The sequence below is a fragment of the Thermobia domestica genome, chromosome 3, assembly GCF_964235325.1.
Source record: "Thermobia domestica chromosome 3, izTheDome1.hap1.1, whole genome shotgun sequence".
In the NCBI taxonomy this organism is placed as follows: domain Eukaryota; kingdom Metazoa; phylum Arthropoda; class Insecta; order Zygentoma; family Lepismatidae; genus Thermobia; species Thermobia domestica.
In genome coordinates this window covers 35,761,673-35,781,334 of record NC_137456.1, presented here as the reverse complement: position 1 = coordinate 35,781,334, position 19,662 = coordinate 35,761,673, and the positions used below count along the sequence as shown (strand labels likewise).

General features: G+C 33.2%; 1 protein-coding gene across 2 annotated transcripts in view; it reads right to left on the bottom strand.

The window, feature by feature from the left end:
* LOC145680278 (uncharacterized) overlaps nucleotides 1-16,373 on the bottom strand; it is a 76,862-nt gene extending 60,489 nt beyond the window's left edge. Inside the window, exon 1 of one of the 2 annotated variants that reach the window (XM_081750632.1) lies at nucleotides 15,769-16,373. In XM_081750632.1, coding sequence (XP_081606758.1) covers nucleotides 15,769-16,130 — 362 coding nt within the window. In that variant the 5' untranslated portion in view covers nucleotides 16,131-16,373. Of the gene's footprint in view, nucleotides 1-15,377 lie in introns of both variants that reach the window. The other variant, XM_081750633.1, reaches the window with a different exon arrangement.
* Nucleotides 16,374-19,662: the final 3,289 nt, after the last annotated feature.

Here is a 19,662-nt window from a genome sequence, read left to right as displayed (position 1 = left end):
ACCCTTCCCTTTGGAGACCAGAAATTTACATAATAAGTAAATATTCCATTCAATTAATTGCGATTTATTGTATTCTTTTTTGCAAAAAATGCCATTATTTTACAGAGAAAAAGCATCACTTTGTTAATAAATAATGCCCTCCATCACAAAATACTAACCAAAACTAGCTAACTAACGTTACCCACACCAAGCGGACACCCATGTATTCAGGTGCATAAAGCGCAACGTAAGGAATTGTCGTTTCAATTTATAATCACATTCAGATCTTTTTCCCTTGCACGAACATATTCGTGGTTTAAATTAAGCGGTTAAATATTGTGCAAGATTGAGCAACCTCAAAATATAGTCCTACATTGGTGATTTTTTTCTCGTGAATGCATGTGACTGGTAGAAATAAAATAACAAGTGGCTCATTAGTGAATTCAAAACATTAGTTTTATCATATGTTTTTGGACCACCCTGATATATATATATATATATATATATATATATATATATATATATATATATATATATAAGATTACTATCTTCAACATTTGCGTAAATTTCACTATGCTCTCGGCGCCCTACATCTTTCTTGAAATATACCCGCTGTCTCTCCTACATACTTCCCACTACGGAAATGGTTTGACTACTCATTAACGAAACAAATCCCCTCGTCCAAATATAACCATAGAAAGCTACTATTAATCTATTAATAATTTTATGAAATTAAGACACGGTTTTATGAAAAATACAGTATGCAATGTATTGGCTCTCATTCCTTAATTATACGGAAGGAATTATTTGTTCATAATCAATTCACAAACGGTAGCATAATGAGATTATATGAATTAAAAGGAAGGCAAATATTTACTTCGGTTATTTCATTCAAGGAATCTTTCAGTGAACCGATTCATAACTAAGACTGAAAAGAATGTGCCCTGCGAGCCTCTAACTTGCCTTCGCTCGCTCACGCTCGCTCGGCAATACTATGTGAATTAAATAATAAACTTCGTTATAGAAAGGAACCAAGCTAGTTACTAACTTATATATATATATGAGCTAACAGGCAAGTTCTCAAAACCGAAACCGAAAGATCAAATCGCTGAATCGAAGAATTAAAAAAAAAAAGAAAAAAGATAATGAAATAGACAAAGCAAAGACTTACCAAGAAGAATTTGTGAAATCTTTTATAAACGTGTGGAAAGACATTTTTGATCTGTATTTCACTTTTGGGCAGTTGTCAAAAATGCAAAATATATGGTAATTAGTAAACTACAGTCCCTCAAGTGAGAGAAAATATGGTAGCTTTGAAAGGAAATTTGTTTAGAATCCAAAATGGAAAATTAAGCCTATCTACCTACGAATTAACATTTTCAGGTGCACCTGTAGCTGTAGCTATAGAGAAATGAATAATCTAGGTATTCATTATTCTATGCTAGAGCTTATCATTTTAATTCATACACCATTAAAATTTTTCATTTACGTGCCAATAGCTCCATAACCGATAGTGTAATTATTTCAATTAAGCCACATAAACCATGTAATATTTAAACACAAATGCCTTTATAGCATTACTTGGTTGCTTTCTCTATACTATTTTAAATTCCATTGTACGCTCAAAGAACACAACGTAAACACGTTTGTTATTTGCGTAACATTTTTATATTTCACTTATAAAATCACTAATTTGTATATTTATCAAGTAAATTATTATTAGTCCTGCCCACAAGTATATTCACCTAAAAAAAATATTAAAAATATTTATTTTAAAATTTTATTAAGTTACTTTGACATTATTGTTGTTTCTACTACGAAGAACTCCGATCTTAAGTACACAAGTGTGCTAACGTATTGTACATCCTCGCACACTACGTACTATGCACTCGTGAACTTGGAACTTGTGAACTTGGATCCTTTGACGCACACTAGGTGACGGCAATTCCGGAAATAAGCGTACTTCGAATGCACATTTGTATCTTTTGGACATGGCCTAAGTTAAACAAATGAAAATCGTTACGAAGTGGGAAACTAAGACTTCCAAACAAAGCGAATTCAATTTTCGAACTGGGGATAATACATCTGTTAATACTAGCTGAATTAGAAAATAAGGTCCTAGATAGAAGATCTTCCTTGGACTCTGGGTCCATTTCAATAAGCCATTACTAGCTACACTTTACACATTTAATTCAATGCAGATAAATGTTGAAAACAATCGTAAAGTTCAAGCATTTCCAATTCGAATAGAGGTTTATGGGATGAAATAGAAGCTACATTTGGGACGCTGAATAGGTCAGAATAAAACATTTCTCTAAATCTTTGACAGTTTTTCTCCATGAAAATCTAATGCCAGAAATATTAATAAATTCAACGACTTCCGGTTCCGATACGGTACTGCAGGTTGTGACGATATATATACGAAAGAGAAGGTGTATCCATTTGAAATATTATTTGTCGATATCTATTACCATTTGTGTTCTATAGTGATAAATTTTTAAGCCAGAAATGAATAATTTGGACCTCTTTCGGTTTGAACTTAGGATTAACGTAAAATATAGAACCGATTCTTGGCAAGCTATATGAATTGAGAAAACTCATAGATACTTGGCAAGCTATATGAATTGAGAAAACTCATAGATATTTTTTTTTTTTATCGTTTTTGTTCTATAGAAATAAGTATTGAAACTGGTAATATTAGTAAGCTTGTACCACTTTCTGTTTTGGTAGATTCTTGTCGGTAGTTATGCCAACTTGTCTTGAGACGCTGAAACTGGCTGAAGTCTTTGTAAATAAAATAATTCCACGCTATTTGTAAAAATTTTCGTTTTAAGTCGATAAAAGTTTGAACAGGAAACTGATAATTTTAACCACCTCTTATTTGAATAGAGCTTGAACGAGGAAGATGGATGGAACGTTTTCTTGGCAAGATAACTCGATTACAAAAAAAAAATCCATATCTATTACCATTTTCACTCTACGGAAATAAAGTTCAAATCTTAATGGTAAATCTGAGACTTCGGGTCATCATATAGTGCTGTAGTTATATTTCGAAATGTTGAATCATTTAAAAAACTACACTTCTCGCTATCTATTAACGTGTTTGCTCTGTGGCGATAAATGTTGAAACTACATACGGTTAATTTTAATCACTTCCAGTTTGAATTGAATTTCAACGCAGAAAATGAACATATACTTTCAATGTCGAATCGATTGCAACAAACCGCAAATTAACATCTATTAGCGTTTTTGCACTACGAATATCAGTTCTGAAATTGGACGTAATCGTAAATGTGAACAATTTCCAATTTTGAAATTCATTAATTTTTCCGTCCCATGCATACGCCGGCTATCCTAAAGGAGACGGTGATGATGAGAAATGAAAGAACTGGCCGAATGAAGAAGGTGGAAAAAGGGAGGAAACCCTAGAAAACCAACACACATGGTGTTTGTCCACCACAAAGCTCACTTGGCGCGTATTGGAATCGAACCAAGGGCCCCATGCACCAGAGGGGAAGGCTCTACAACAGAGGCAGCGCGGTGCCACTTCCTATTTTGAGATTGTTGAGGATAACCAATATATATTGTATTGAGATGCTAAATCCTTAGCAGGAAACTGCTTTTCGTTATCCTCAACCGTTTTTGTTCTATGACAATAACGGTACTAAAATATGAAGTAACTAGAAGTAATAGTAAATTTTAACCATGTCCGGTTCAGTAGATTGCTGTGGGTAGTCATGTTATGTTGCAATAAATGATGAATATTTTACAGAAAGCCGCGTTTCGCCAGTTGTTGAAATTTGCGTTTAGAAGAAAGAAACGAAAGGAAATATAAGTTTATTATCCCACAGTTATACCGACTAGACCAAACGAGACAGTGAGGATAAATGAATGAAATGGTGAAATGAAGAAAATCGGAAAACTCCGAGGATACCCACGCACACGATATTTGTCTACCAGAAAGCTCCATTGGCTCGAGCTGGGATCATACCACGGACCCCATGTACCAGAGGTAACGTTTAAACAATGAATCCTTTTCATTCAAAGTAAAATGAAATAAAATCTTTTCGTTTACATCCCAGGAATATGCCGGCTAGGCATAAGGACAAAGACATGATGAGAAAGAATGAAATGGTGAAATGAAAAAAAGCGAAAACGATGAAAAACTAAAGCATATGGTGTTTTTTTTCGATCAGAAATGATAAATGATGAAACTAGAAATCGTCATTTGAACAATTTGTGGATTGAATAGTGGTTTACCGGAGGAGATTGAATTTATTAATTGCAAGCTGAATCGATTAGAGGAAAACATATAACAATATCTCTTTCTGTCTTTGTGTATAGAAGTCAGTATAGAAACTGTAGGAATTATTATTTGGAACCGCTAGAAAGTGAATTGAAACTAGTGTTAGAGTGGGTAAGAGACAGATAAAAGACTTTGGCAGTTAAAGACTATAGAGAAGTAATAAACTACACTAGCAATGCTAAAATTAATAATGATTGTATTTTGTTTAGTTTAGATGTTAAAGCCATGTTCCCTAGTCTAAAGAGAAGTGCTGTACTTGATATGATTAAGAGAGTTATGGGGGGAGAATGTGTTAAAGGCTGGAAATGGGAGAAAGTTAGAAAAGCTCTCAACTTAATATGGGAGTTTGGTTCTGTACAGTTAAGAATGACATATATAAGATTAAAGATGGTTTAAGTATAGGATCTAAGATAAGTCCGATATTGTCTGATATCATTATGAATGTGTGGGAGAAGGATGTGATAGAAAAGGGGAAAGAAAAGATTCGATTTTTATGTAAATACGTTGATGATTGTTTTGGGATATGGGAAAGATCAAAAGAAGAGTTGATAGCGTTCGTTGGTAGTTTTGAAGATAAGGAGAAGGGAATAGAAATAGAACTAGACAGAGCAGGGAAGTGTATTATGTTATCTTGTCATTTTAACGAGTAAGGAAGGGAAGAGCATTAAGACTCAATGGTATCAAAAACATTGTAGTGCTGGTATTTATTGTAATAAGAAAAGTAATGTAGATAGAAGCACAAAAGTTAATTTCATAAGAAATATGTTAGAAAGAATTACCAAAATTTTGTAACAAAAATTTAGAAGAGAATGTGGAAATCTTTAAGGAGTAGCTGTATGAGAATTGTTATAGTAAAAGGGATATCGTTAAAGCATTTGTAGTCTCTGGGAAAGGTAAAAATGGGGAAGACAATGAGGGGGTATGGAAAGGCATTGAAGGGCTAGGAGAAGATACCGAGATTTTAAAAAAGATGTTAAGAAAGCAAGGAGTCAAGGTGTACAGAAAAGGTAGCAGAACGTTGTTGGACCTAGTCAAAAGCAACAAAGGGAAAAAAAGAAAAAAGTGATCAGAAAGGTGTCATTTATTGTATGAATTGTAAGGATTGTGATATGAAATATATTGGGGAGACGGGGAAATTATTGAAAGAAAGAATTAAACAACATAAAAGTGATGTGAAATACGGCAGAGAAACTAACGCGATCTTTAATCATGTAAAAGAAAAAGGACATGATGTGGACTGGGAAGAGGTTATTGTGCTGGAACGGGAAGAAAGACTGTGGCCGAGAAACTGGAAAAAGGCCCGGTGGATAGAAAAGGAAGGGGATGTAAACTTAATGAATTGGACCAAAGGTATCATCATTAATAAAGAATGGAGAAGCATTATTGATAAATACAGAAAAATTTATATAAGAATTAATGTATGCAATGGTTGCTTGCTCCTTGTTGTTTCTTTATGGTAGAATGTTATGTTGTCTCATTGGTCAGTTCAAATAGACTTCCACGCTTCTGATTGGTTGTTTGAACGGGCCAATGAGAGAGCAGATAGGGAGATGAATTGCGTATATATTCTTGAGAAGTTTTTGTATCACTCAGTGTAAGTCTGATGAGGATCTTGGCTAGAAGATGGAAAGGTCACGTGTAAATGTGTTTTTATATTAAATAAGTGCAGTCTTGTTCAGCAGTGTGTTTATTTTTCAGGAACTAGATACTATTATATTTCAAGCACTTGCTAGCGTGCTGTGGGTTTCCGTATGTCCTCTTTGGACCCTGAACTGAATATAAAAAACATTTGTAGCTATCTGTTACGGTTTCTATTCTATGGTGACAAATATTTAAACCTTAATGCCTAGTGCTCTGTTTCAGTTGCTCCGGTTTCAATAGAAGTAGGCAGAAAATGTTAAACCGGAGGTAACAGTGATTTTTAACAACAGCAGGTTTTGGCAGAGTTATACATAGTCATGATACGTATGTTATCTATAGATACTGGATCGTTGGCCAACAATCGCTTCCCGTTATGTGTTACACTTTCCTTCTAAGGCAATAAATGTTGAAATTAAAATGAGTAAGTTGAATAATATTTGGTTCGAAAACAGGGTTATGGGACGAAATGGAACCTATTCATGAGATACTGAAATACTTATAAGGAACTTCATCTTGAAAGCGTTGACTGTTTATCTTGTACTGAAATCAATTTTGAAACAGGACGTAATAGTAAATTTGAGCTACCTTCGGTTTCGGTAGAATACCCTGGATAGCCTTGAATGTTGTGATAAATTGCTGAATCGTTAACAAATGTCCGCTTCTCGCTATATTAAAATTTTCGAGCTGTGGCAATAAACGTTGCAATTAGAAATGAAAAATTTGAACCACTTCAGATTTGAATAGAATAAACAGAGGAGATGAAACCTATTCTTCGGACGCCTGACCGCTTGCAAAAATCCGTTTCTCGATTTTTTTGTTGTTGTTTGTTTTAGAATTTTGTTGATAGCTGTTTGCAGACGGACGAACAGACAAACCATTCTACAAGATTTCTGTCACTTATGCACACAATAGGTTAAGTCTAAAACGCCGTATTTGGTTAATTGCACATTATGAACAAAAATTTACCAAAAAAGACTTCTGTATATAGTTAAAAACATTATCCGTGATATTATCCCAGATTCGAAACCAGTTGTGATATACCCGCTTTAATATTATATGTACCCTAACCAATTTGTTGGGTGTTGAGATAAAACCACAACAATTTTTAACACACATACTTTCCATTTTTTATCGGGACTCTAATGCAGTGTAACACAGCTACTAACACACTATGAGTGGCTGAAAATAGTAACTTCCAGTGCGAAAGAAAATACAACCAATTGCTGTGTAAAGAAAATGTCCGGCGGTTTTCTCTTTCTACGAACGTAACCTTACCTAGCGTTAACCCATGCCCAGTAAACATGAAAGACGCAACTTATTATAAATAAACATAAACAGACAGGATGTATTTTGAAAGAAAGAAACGACAAACGTGACTTTACGTAATCTTCTCTAAACGATCCTAGCATAATCTAATAGTGCACAAAAAATGCAAGAAAGCGAATAATAATAATAATAATATATATTAACATATAGAAATATATTTTGCAAGTGGAAAAGTAACCATTGCCGTGACTCGACCGTCTCTTCATTCCCGATACCAACGCTACAATCATCACGCCAGCGACACGACCTTACAAATATTGGTCTGTCCATTGTAGTTAGAGAAAAAAGAGGAGAAATTGGAGCAAGATGGTGCCAAAGCCAGTCAATTAGTTCGTAAAAGATCCTGGGTGTTATACAAATCGTAACATTAAAAATCACATCCCGGTAAGAATAAAAAATGAAATGAAATCTTTGAGTTTTACGTCCCACGGTATGCTGGTTAGGCTAAAGGAGACGGTGATGATAATTAATGAATGAAATTGTGGAATGAAGAAAGTGGGTGGAAACGGAAGGACCCCGAGAAAACGCACGCACACGGTGTTTGTCCACCACAAGGTTCACTTGGCGGGGGCTGGGATCGAACCCGGGACCCCAAGCACCAGAGGTAAACGCTCTACCACTGAGCCACTGCGGCCCTCCGCTAAGAAGAATAATTACACTGTCGAAAGAAAGAAAAGTGTAACAATACATCGCGACACCTAACCTCCACTACCCCGTGGTCACTAATTTAACATAAACTACTAACGGAATATCTATCAAATGGTTCTCTAAATAATACTGATCACTTCATTCTATTTTGCTTCAAATGGACGAATATCCAGGCATGTCATGTTTTAGAGCATATCTGTACCGTGATGTTGGATCTCCAGCTATGAGGCGTACACTGAAGTAATTCTACTGATGAACAAAGCTACTTTTTCTTGGAACTCTAACCCCCAGAAATTTCATTCGTTATTTGTACTAGAGCCAGTAATTAAAACTTCGATTAAAATAAAGAATTTACAAAACATAAAGAAATAACTGCAAAAATTTCGATTCGCAAACTGAAGCTGGACGCAGTCATCACAGGAAAGTGTCAAATAAGTTGAGAAAATTCAACGAAAGAAGAGAAATTGAAATAATATATTCGGTCAATTAAAATAAGGATACAAGAGAATTAAACAAAGAAAAAATGCAATTTGTTACAGGTCATGGTCCCTTTAAACCAAATATTAAAAGATTAAATATGGAATATAATCAAATATATTACTGCAGTCTAGATTACACGAAGGAAGAAATGAAAACAGTAAGGATACTAGAAACAAGCTAAAACGTAAGAAAAAGCAAACATCATAAAAAAAAGTACTATCTAATAAATTTCGGATCCTACCTAAACAGATGCTGCAGAATATGTTGAGAGGAAGAATGCAGAAAGTCATATATTACTTTAACACGGACTAGGACAAAGCTTTATAGATGAAGACGGAAGTATGTTACAAACAAAATAAACTTTCCTGGAAATAGACTGGAACAGTTAAACCTCAGTTTTTTGTATTAATGTTCGTTATAATGTATATGTGTGATTGAAGATGTGTCTTTACTGAGGCACCAAATGAAATGGAAAAGAGAAAAAAAAATTAACAAAATGGTGTTTGAAACAAAGAATACAAAATTAACAACAAACTTTTAGAAAATATCCTTGTTGACTGAAAGCATTATCCCCTTGTTTTAACTCCGATTTAGGTGACATTTTATAATATTTATTTTAAGACGATACTAATTGGGAACTAATCACGAAGAATTCATCCAAATATTTTTTTTACCGAAGATATAGATAGATAGATAGATATATGTTAGCTCCAAACTATTATATGTTTTTCATGTTTGAAATAAATACTTATTGCATTTTTTAAATTAAGAAATAACGTAAAAAATAGGGAGAAAGGACATGAGTTAAAGTTTCAGATAACAATAAAACTCTAGAATGCCTCAACATGCTGAGTTATAACTAATCATGTGAAAAAGGGAGACAAAGGAAATAAAGAAGCACAAGAGAAAAGAAAAACGGCATGAGACAAGTTACCATAGATAAGACCGTGAGAAATCGACCAAGACAAGAGAAGTAAAAATACAAACTACAATCAAAAAACGAAAATATAATTAAAAAATCATATACCTGATAATGAAATCTTTGCCACCGGTGACTCATACGCTTTAAAGTGGCACCCAAACCTGTACATTATGTCCTGTAATCTAGCTGCAAATGACAATCGGAGAAATGTCATGCATGCAATTTTTTGGTAGATTATGGGTATATTTGGAATTATTGTAATTACAAAAGTGGCTTAGAAATCAACCTGAGATTTTCAATTTTACATACTGACCATATTATTTCGAATCTGAAATCTAACTAATTTGTAAGGGTTCATCTTCCAACTTTTTTTACTTGACATGGAATAGCTCACTGCATTCAACTTCACGTGCACAAAGAAGAGGCCTGATATATAAAATTGATATATAAGTTGGAAAACTGATATATAACAAAACTAAAAATAGTGACTTTGAACCATAACCTAATTGCTTGTCTGAGTTGCTTTTACTCTCGTCTTCATAAGATTTCCACTATACCATGCAATGAGGTCCTCCTTGCAAGAGACATAATAAACGAGGATACTACCTTTCTAGAAAGTATTTTACATCTAAAAACTTTCATAAAACCTTCTATTTATAGCAATCATTGTGCTTTCCTAATGTAAACCTGCAGTCAAAAATGTAAAGAAGGTTAGAAGGTTCAATTTTTCATGTTGTTATTTTATGATAAAATGTTAGTGGCCGACAATGAAAATTGAGACTAACTTCGCTCTGAAACCAACTTATAATAATAATAATAACGAACAAGTCGCCCTAAAGGATTCTGCACAGAGTAATGCAACATTGCTCATAAGATACAATTTTCAAATGTACTAGAAACATATTTTCTAAGAAAATGTTATTGCTCTTAATAAAGACTGACACTAACATAGCTTACAAATTGATTTATAGTCATAATGGTCATCTTTCATTAAAGAAATCCTTCACAGAAGAAGCCAACGTCCTGAATAAGGCACATTTAAAAAAGATATTAACATTCTATTGTTTTCGAAAATGTACTCTATACCAGTGTTCCCCAACTTGCGACACACTACGGGTGTTATTTGGACTCTCGCGGCACACTTATAGATATTATTTGTAAAACACAGTGTTTTTTTTCTGTGATTATCGATCTCCTTCTCACAGCGAGGAAAGCTCGTACACAGTTTTTTCCCGTGGTAAATCATTAAGCTTAATTTTCATTCTAATTTAAAAATACAAAACAATTGCAATGAAATATTGGACTCAATTTTTAAAAATAAGCTTTTTTTAAAAAAAAAAACTGTATTCAACCTTTTACTAAGAAGGAAGATCACTACATAACGAACGAACAAACAAATCTCTTTTACTTTTAAAACACAAATGTAGGTATTTTTTTCGAAAGGATTGAATTATATTTTAAGTTGTGAATTGTTTGCAACAATAAGAAAGCAATAATGGTCATCACAATGACAACAAATACTTTTTTCAACATTAGAAATATACGAAACAGTAACACGGTACGAAACTTAAAATTATAGATCCATAGTAGAGATTCATAGTAGTGTGAAATACAAATATACATTTTTCCCTACGTTTTACAATTTGATTGCTATAAGATTCATAATTTTGTTCCGATTTCTCGCGGCACACCGGTTGGAAAACGTTGTTCTATACAGTTATTATGTATTGGAAATTATACTTTTAATCTCCTGTACATAACATTCAATATATAGTTTTAGATAAATATATGTAACATTACATTAGCTAAAAGATATACAGATTACATCATATAGTTAATTAGTAGCTTGAAATACTCGCAACCTTTGTTATATAAGGGTGGCAGAAGTACATATGCATGCAAAATCTTGCGGTTGTGATGTTACTGACGATATGTATCACACCTGACAGGCCGCAATTCTTAAGGGTATCGGATCAGATTAGCTCATTACAAAGCAACAGATAATTTTTAACAAAAATAGCTTTATAATACACTGCTACATGAAATGAAAACAAGTATCAGTCGAGTATAATAAAATACAAATATATACAATATTTGAATATAATTATAATCTAAAGGGCAGAAATGAAATAAAAGATCCTTGATTTTACAAGCTGCTTTTCAATAAAGCACAGAAGAAACATTTCTACAAAATGCAAAGTTTGATTTATTCACCCACCTGACCTGAGGTTACATTCTCTGCAGTTACAAGCAAAAATATTCACAATAAAGTAGCTGGTTCAAGTTGCAAATATATTCTCACGGCTTGTACCTAGGGATATTTTTTTGATGTTCTAAATTTTCAAAATATGATCTCAATTTATATCAGTTGTCGCAGAAATGACACGATCCCATATTGTAAAATCCGCAGTTAGCAGCAGAAACCACTTAGGAGCAGATTACCAAGTTTCCAACAAGTTTAAATACAACGATCGAGAATTTTCTCATTGCTTGTCAGTAGAGTTAGCATGACGCGAAATTCATACTTCCACGATAGGTTCCAGTGAGCCGCAACCAAGAGATTCAAATTCGGAATAAGTTTGTAACAGAACAAATATAATTTTCTTCATGGCTTATAGGTAGGGATATTCTCCCAATTCTCTAAATTTCGGGAACTAAAACTAGTAATTTACTATACTTACCTAAGAAAAATGAAGAGATCTCAAATTACACATTCCGAAATTTGAAGTAGAATGGGTGCAATTAAAAAGTACAAGTCCGGATCATGTTACGAATAAGTTACCAGTAATACTATTTGAAATGTTGTGGAACTTAGAATTGGCTATTGTAGCTTTTCTTCTTCTCAACCCAAAGGATACAATTTGAAATTATGTTATCACGGTTAGGTGAGTGAAATAAATTGTTACTATTTTATGGAATATAAAACATGTAAAAATGTCCGCAGATACCACAAACGAAAAACTATTAATACATTTTATTTTTCACTTAATCTAAGATTTGACCTTTTATATACACCGCTCTGGGAAACTAACATGGAAGTGTTTCGTTTGAAATTATGTTGTCGGCACTTGATGAATGAAATAAATTGAGTTATTATTTTCTAAACTAACTAACTAACTCTATGGCCTATGGAACCCGGAGGTTCAGTGCCGCGTTCACAAAAGCTCTCCACTGACTTCTATCCTTAGCTAATTGGATCCAGTTTCTACTTTGTATTCCTATCTCTGCGAGATCCATCTTAATATTATCCTCCCATCTGCGCCTAGGTCTTCATAATGGTCGTTTTCCTATGGGTCTACCAGTCAAGACTTTGAAAGCGTTTCTACTTTCTTCCATTCTAGCTACATGACCTGCCCACCTGAGCCTCCTAGACTTGACGACCCTAACAATGTTGGGTAAACCGTATAAACTATGTAGTTCCTCGTTATGAAACTTCCGCCATTCCCCATTCTCGTTCCTCTTGGGCCCGAATATTCTTCTCAGGATCCTGTTCTCAAATACTTTCAGTCTATGTTCTTCCCTCAGAGTAAGCGACCATGTTTCGCAACCATACAGAACAACAGGCATAATTATCGTTTTATATATTTTAAGCTTCAAATTCCTCGACAGAATTCGCGACGACAAGAGATTTTGAACCGAATAGTAACACGAATTCCCTGCTTTTAGTCGACATTTAATTTCTCCGTGAATATGATTTTCGTCTGTTAATATTGATCCTAAATATTTGAAAGTATCCACTTTATCAAAAGTATTATTTAATATTTTAACGCCTCCACAATTTGCCGTATTACGGTCCCGACGCAGTTATTATTTTCTGGAACATGAAATAGTGTAAAAAACCAGGGTGTGAAAAAAATAGTTTTGTTAAAAAAACGGGCATATATGGGTTTTCTCTGGAATTTTTGGCCTTCATTCGGTGTTTTTCGGTTTTTTTTTTTTTTTTTTTTTGAGATATTTCAATGTCTTTGGGGTAAAAGTGTTAAAATGTAATTTTTATTTCAAGATTGTTATTGTCAAAACTTGCAATAATTTTCTATTCACTGATGGTTTGAAAACAAATAGCAGCCATTTTGAAATTTTACATTGGGTAGCCGAGAAAACCAAACAGCAAATTTGGAAAGTCTCGTGCTTCTAACTTCATAATTTCAAATTAAAAGTTCAAAAATTCCGCTTTGTAGCGTGGATACCCGATATTTTTAAAAAAATTATTATTGTAATTCTGCACAAACTTGCATTTCATCATGTGACAGTTCACACACCAGCACTTGTATGGAAAATAATATGGTTATGCAAACTATTTTGAAATAAAATATTGAGAATAAAATAAGAGCAATGTTTCTGCGTTCTCTGTACCTACTCCAGTACAATTACGATTGATTTATATTAATCAATATTATTATTATTACTATTATTATAACTGAGCAAAATAAATATGAATGGGCAACTCCTAGGCAAAATGAGAATTGTTCTTGACTTATCTTGGGCTTATTGTTATTGAGTCTACCATCAACTAAGACACCTTAAAGACTACGGATTCGACACTAATAGTGGATCTTCTAGATAATTTTCAGATCTCCCCTCTTTCGACACCCTAGGAGCCTCCCACCTTAATAATGCCCTTCTTCACATTCTAAGTTAAATGTGTATGTCAACTTGCTTTTGAAAATCAGTTTCCGAACTGATTTTTATCTCTCTAATGAGATTGATTTGATATATATATATATATATATATATATATATATATATATGAGAAAGGGAGTAAATTTTCACCCATGTTTTCTATTTTGACGCTTTCTTCCCTCTATTTAAAGTAAACAAAAATTTTATATATCGACGCCTTAGTGTCATAGGCATGTATCTACTAAATTAGTTTTCATAATTGCGAAAAGAAATTCTTTTTCATATTTGATTTTAGTGTTCGATAATCCACAATGGTTTTTATGTGATCAACTATTTTTTACAAGCAAGGTTTGAGTTATAATCTTTTACACGGAGAAACATTCGACCTTTTATAATGTCAGATATATTCGTATCTCAAACAAACAATTTTTGTAGATACATTTCTTTGACAGTAGCCCGTCGATATATCCTACGATTTCATATAAACTATGCTCTCTTCGATAAACTACTTCGAAGTATTCAAACTCTACGGCGTAAATTTTTATACCAGAAGAAACAAAGACGCTAGCATTAACTGGTGCAGATTTACTGTATAATTTACATAACAAATCTGAAATAATATTTAATAGACTACTAGTAGATATTTCAAATATTTGTGTTCTTGCCCGTCAGATTCTTACCAACGTAAAAACTAATTAATGAAGGTCAAACCTGTTATACACGGATTTCCCGACAAAGGAGTTAGTAACCATTGTAAGTGAAAGGAAGTGAAGTATCTAAAGTAAATGTACCGCTACTACAGAAGTGTCCAGACTTAAGGGATCCACATAATTGCGAAATATACTTTAGTAACAGTGTTATTTCGATACACACATATATAAGCAAAGAAAACGTATTTGAATGTTACCTATAACGCATTTACGAGTATACAAATACACAATTTAACACGAAAGATAAGTAACTTTAAGCCAAATATTGTTTTGTGCTATATTCGTTTATATTTATATTGAAGTTTGCTAACACGCCTGTCCCCAACCGACGCCTCAATCACTTGCTCTTATTTAAATAGCACTTAAGTCTCTAATGATCACAACGCAAAAGTTTGTTAGTGCCTTGTGTATATCAATCCCTCTCGTGTATGTACACTGGAGCGTTCCATAAAATGAAGCTGTATGGGGGAATACAAGTCCGTTCTCCAGAAACGATTGTTGAAAACACATATGGTAAGTATTTATGTATGGGTTCTTACAATAAATCGGCACCTATTTTTCGCAAATCTACAGTGTGCAGATATAAGAATTATCTCTTGTGTTACGGTTTGCTGTTTTTCGAAGTCCTTCGGAAAAGTGTGGCTGGACATATTTGACACGAATTCTGTGCACACTCACAAGAGTCGGATATTTATTTATTTAAAAAAAAAAAAAAAAAAAAAAACTCCACTATAACAAATATTACCTTTGCATTTCGGAAATTTTCGGATCTCCTTTAGTGAAACCTTTTCTTTATCACAAGTCTTTAGATATGAAACATTATCACAAGTCACCCATACTTCAAATATTTACAAAAGTTCGTGAAAAATGTTTAATCAATAGTAATCATTACTTCATTGAGATACGAGCTACATGATATTCGTACCGGTAAGGCCTTACTCACGTGTATCTTTGCGTACAACTAGAGTACGTCTGTCGTTCCACTTCCAAACTGTAGATTATTAACTTAGGTTTGACGTAGGCCTATCTCCCATTCCTACTTCTCGCGAACCATTGCTTTTCACTATAAAATGTCCCAACCCATGTAACTGGATTATCAATCTGAACCAATTACTATATATAAAATTTAACATTACCTTTCTTGGACAACTGAATTTGAATCAGTTACCGTTAATTGTTTATAGTCAACAGAGTGCGGCGTAGAGGTCACTTCAACCTCTACTTTTCTTCGTGTTTCCATATTATTTTCAAATGCATGATCTTTTACTGCAAATTCTGATTTCAGCGCATCAATGTTTAATTTCACATCCGAAGAATACACAGCTACATCCTTCTCCATTGTTTGCTTTTCTTCCGTTGTAGATAATATTAATTCTTTGCTATCTGTCATTAGTTCGTATGTCCACCCTTTCCCTTCGAGTGGATCTTCCTGAGGAAACCCATAATCAATTTCTTCTTTGCACAAAAATTCCAACTTAACAGACGCCTCACTAGCCATTATGACTTTACATTTAATACGTACAAATTTGCAACTGTACTTGCTATTTTCATTTTATTTTGTGCTGCCAATGTTAATGAAATGACTTACAACAAGTTCACAGAAGCAGCTTTATACTTGCAATCAAACATACAGTCAGATTTTAATAAAATACATAATAATTGCTCTTTGAAAACAAAAGGTTTTAACGCCTGCGTTGTATGTCTTGTCGTAGACCATTATCGGTCAAATAGATAGGTGCACCGGCTCATTAGTCATATGTGCTACTATTGCAAAAATGGTAAATATGTACCTCAAACAGAGGATTTAGGATTCAAAAGCAAAATAGAATAAAATACAGGACACAAACGGGAAAAGGACACAAGTCAGGAAAAGAGTCAAAATCAGGAAAAAGTCATAATCGGGAAGGAAGTTCAAACAGGGAAGGAGGGCGAAAAACCAAGATGAATAGGGCAAAAAGAGTAGAGGAAAGTGGGAAGTATAAAATGAAAATAGAAAACAGAAAGAGTGTAAAAAAGGGGATGTATGTACGTGTAAATGGAAAAGAAAGTGTAAGTGTAGTGTAGGTGTACCACAGGGCCCAATTAATTTCCGTCCTCACGGAGCACCTCCAGCCACGTGACATTCACTAGCACAGCCACTGTCGAACTCTCCTTCGTTGTTTGCATCTACGAGCCTGATTCAGTGTTAGTAGATGTCCGTTAGAGAATTTCCTTCGGCTGTCACAAAATTTTCGCTAGCTTTTAGAAGTATGGTGATAAGTTTTTTTTTTTTTTTTTTTTTTTACTTGAACTACCAACTAAAGTTGTTTCATTGATTTCTTCTATGCTTGTAATTTTTAATTTTCCCTTCAATATTGTTCTTACAAAAGTACATTACCCATCCAACACTGGATGCAAATCATGATACTGTTTTGTATTGTTTTGTCTTTATTTTCGTCCATTTTTCTTACATTCTGCACTGTATTACAATGCATTTTAAGTGGACACGTTAATTATATATTTACTTTTGTATTTACACAAGTAAAATAGACAATAATAATAAAAATTACAAACACTAAGTCATTGTCATACCTTACATTTTCCATGTAATAATTATTAACAATAAAATTATAATAAGTAGAGCAATCCAAAAGCATAAAAAGCAAAAGGTGGAGCCTCCAATGCTTCTGAGTGAGATGTCGAATTCGAATGCGAACGTGAACTGCGAATTCATGTGCCTCTACTACTTCCGAAGCTTTGTGACTGCGATTCAAGTTCAATGTCTTTTTCAAAGCTTCAATGTGAAATATTTTTGCGTGAAAGTCGTACCTTAAAGTCTTCAGAGCCTAAATAATAATAATATCTATTAATTTCTTTCGTGTGCAAAATAGAGTGAATATCGCTGCCGTTATTATTATGCTTCAGTGGTAAACGCTACTATTTTAACTTTAAAATAAATTAACTAAATAAAATTGGAGATTACAGAATCAAAATACTAAATTTTCTCCATGTGTAAAGAAACCCGTTATTGCTATTTCAAGCATATTTGTCAATAATTACATCATTACATGTATTTGTAAAATCATTCTTTAAGGAACAAAAAAGAAATGTACTTTGAAGAAAAAGTTGTGGTTCCTGTATTAATTAAATCTTTACATTTTAAAGACAAAATAAAGAAATATATATATATATATATTCAACTCCAACTTCCTTACTTACATCAGCCTATGTTTTGTTCACGACGCGTCGTTTGTGGTAATCTGCACGAGCTTGGTTCCAAAATGGAACTTTATCAAAACTAAAACAATGTATTAAAGCATAAACATTTATTTCCAACTTTCTTTTTATTTTATTTTAATCTCCGCAACTCGCAACGCCGTCTAATTTCACGCAAATCAAACTTTTTCTCACACGTAGATATAATTCCTCTGCAGACGACTCTCCATTAGCACGAATTCAGACGAACAATCCCAGCACGTTGGGATAGTTCGCATTCACAACTTTTTGTCGGTTTTCGCAATTCGCAGGTCGAAACCAGTCGGGGCACTAATATTTATTTACACGTACAAGGAAATTCGCATTCGCCTTCGCATTCACATTCGGAAGCAATGGATGCGCGGCATAAAAGCAATTTACAATAATGGTTGGTACCTTTAACTTGATTGTGATTGTCTAAGGATACAGAAGAAACCAATTTTAAAAGCATAATTTAAAATATATAGCACAATTCTTGGAAAGTTCTGTTTAACTGAAAGTTTAGCATACTGTATTAATATTTAAAAGGCCAATATTTATAATGCAAAATCATTGAGGCAATAACAATGCAAGAAAGAAAAACTTATTTTTATTTCTGTGAACTTTCCGATGTAATCCTTTAATGTAGAGAAAACAAGAAAGCAAAAGAAGAAACTTTCCACCAACAATGAATAGTATACAAGAACCTCACAATATATTATGTGTACCTCTTGAAATTGAACACTTTCTGCATTTTTCTTTCTATCTTTTAATTTTCCTTTCTGTATATATGCTCCTCTACGGCGCACACAAGTGACTAAAAACCTGAATCGAGTAATGTATATCTTGTTACCGCGCATGAAGTACAAAGTTCATTAAATATGAAAGAAGCTGGTTGCATAAAATCTTTAAAAATAGATTAAGATATATATAGAATATTTAATGTATAGTAAATATTTTACATCATACACAAGTAATGTAAAACAATGAATGAAACTAACAATAAAGCATAATAAAGCATAATTTGGGAAAAATAAAGCATAATTAAACAAACAATAAAGCATAATGTGGGTTGCTCTAATAATAAGTGTTGAATAAATGAAGAAATGCAGTATATGAAGAAATCCTTGCACACAGTGACGATGTCAACGTCAGCATCATAATCAATCCCATTGTCAAATTGATCTATCCATGCGTTTACTATGTGGCAGATTAATGCTCAAACTTTCTTGTTTGAGCATCTGGTTTTCTAATTTAGCACTTTTACCGGTAAATTTTAGTTATAGTTTCTTCTTATGAATTTTTTAACTTCAGAACTGAAAATAGGAAACAACGTAGATTCGATTTAACTGGTAACGCAAATTTCATTGTGTCTAACAAATAGCAACTGTAGAGTTGGTTGATTTGTTTCCTTCGTATTGCATCAACTTCGATTTATACATTAAATAACTTGTGTGTATTTATCGAGGTTTGAAATTTTCGGTTGCACATTTTGTTTTATTTTTAGATTTTATATTTTTTTCTGAAACTTAATTCTCATCGTTCAATATTCATAGGATAGGCTTATAATAGCTTAATTTGCGAGTACAAGAATTTACTTTTGGAAAGAGATATATAGAGATGTGCTTTCCCTTATTGCAAATTATAAGAATAGCAAGTGTATGAAATTAAATTCATTAACTCTTAATAAAATGTATTGTCAGAGTGTTGATCTTTTTATTAGTAATTGTTATCAATTAGTGGTCTCCTTTAATATTTAGCTTCAAACCAATGAGGTGACGTCTACCATTTTGAGTAGAAATGTACAAAAAGGTGCT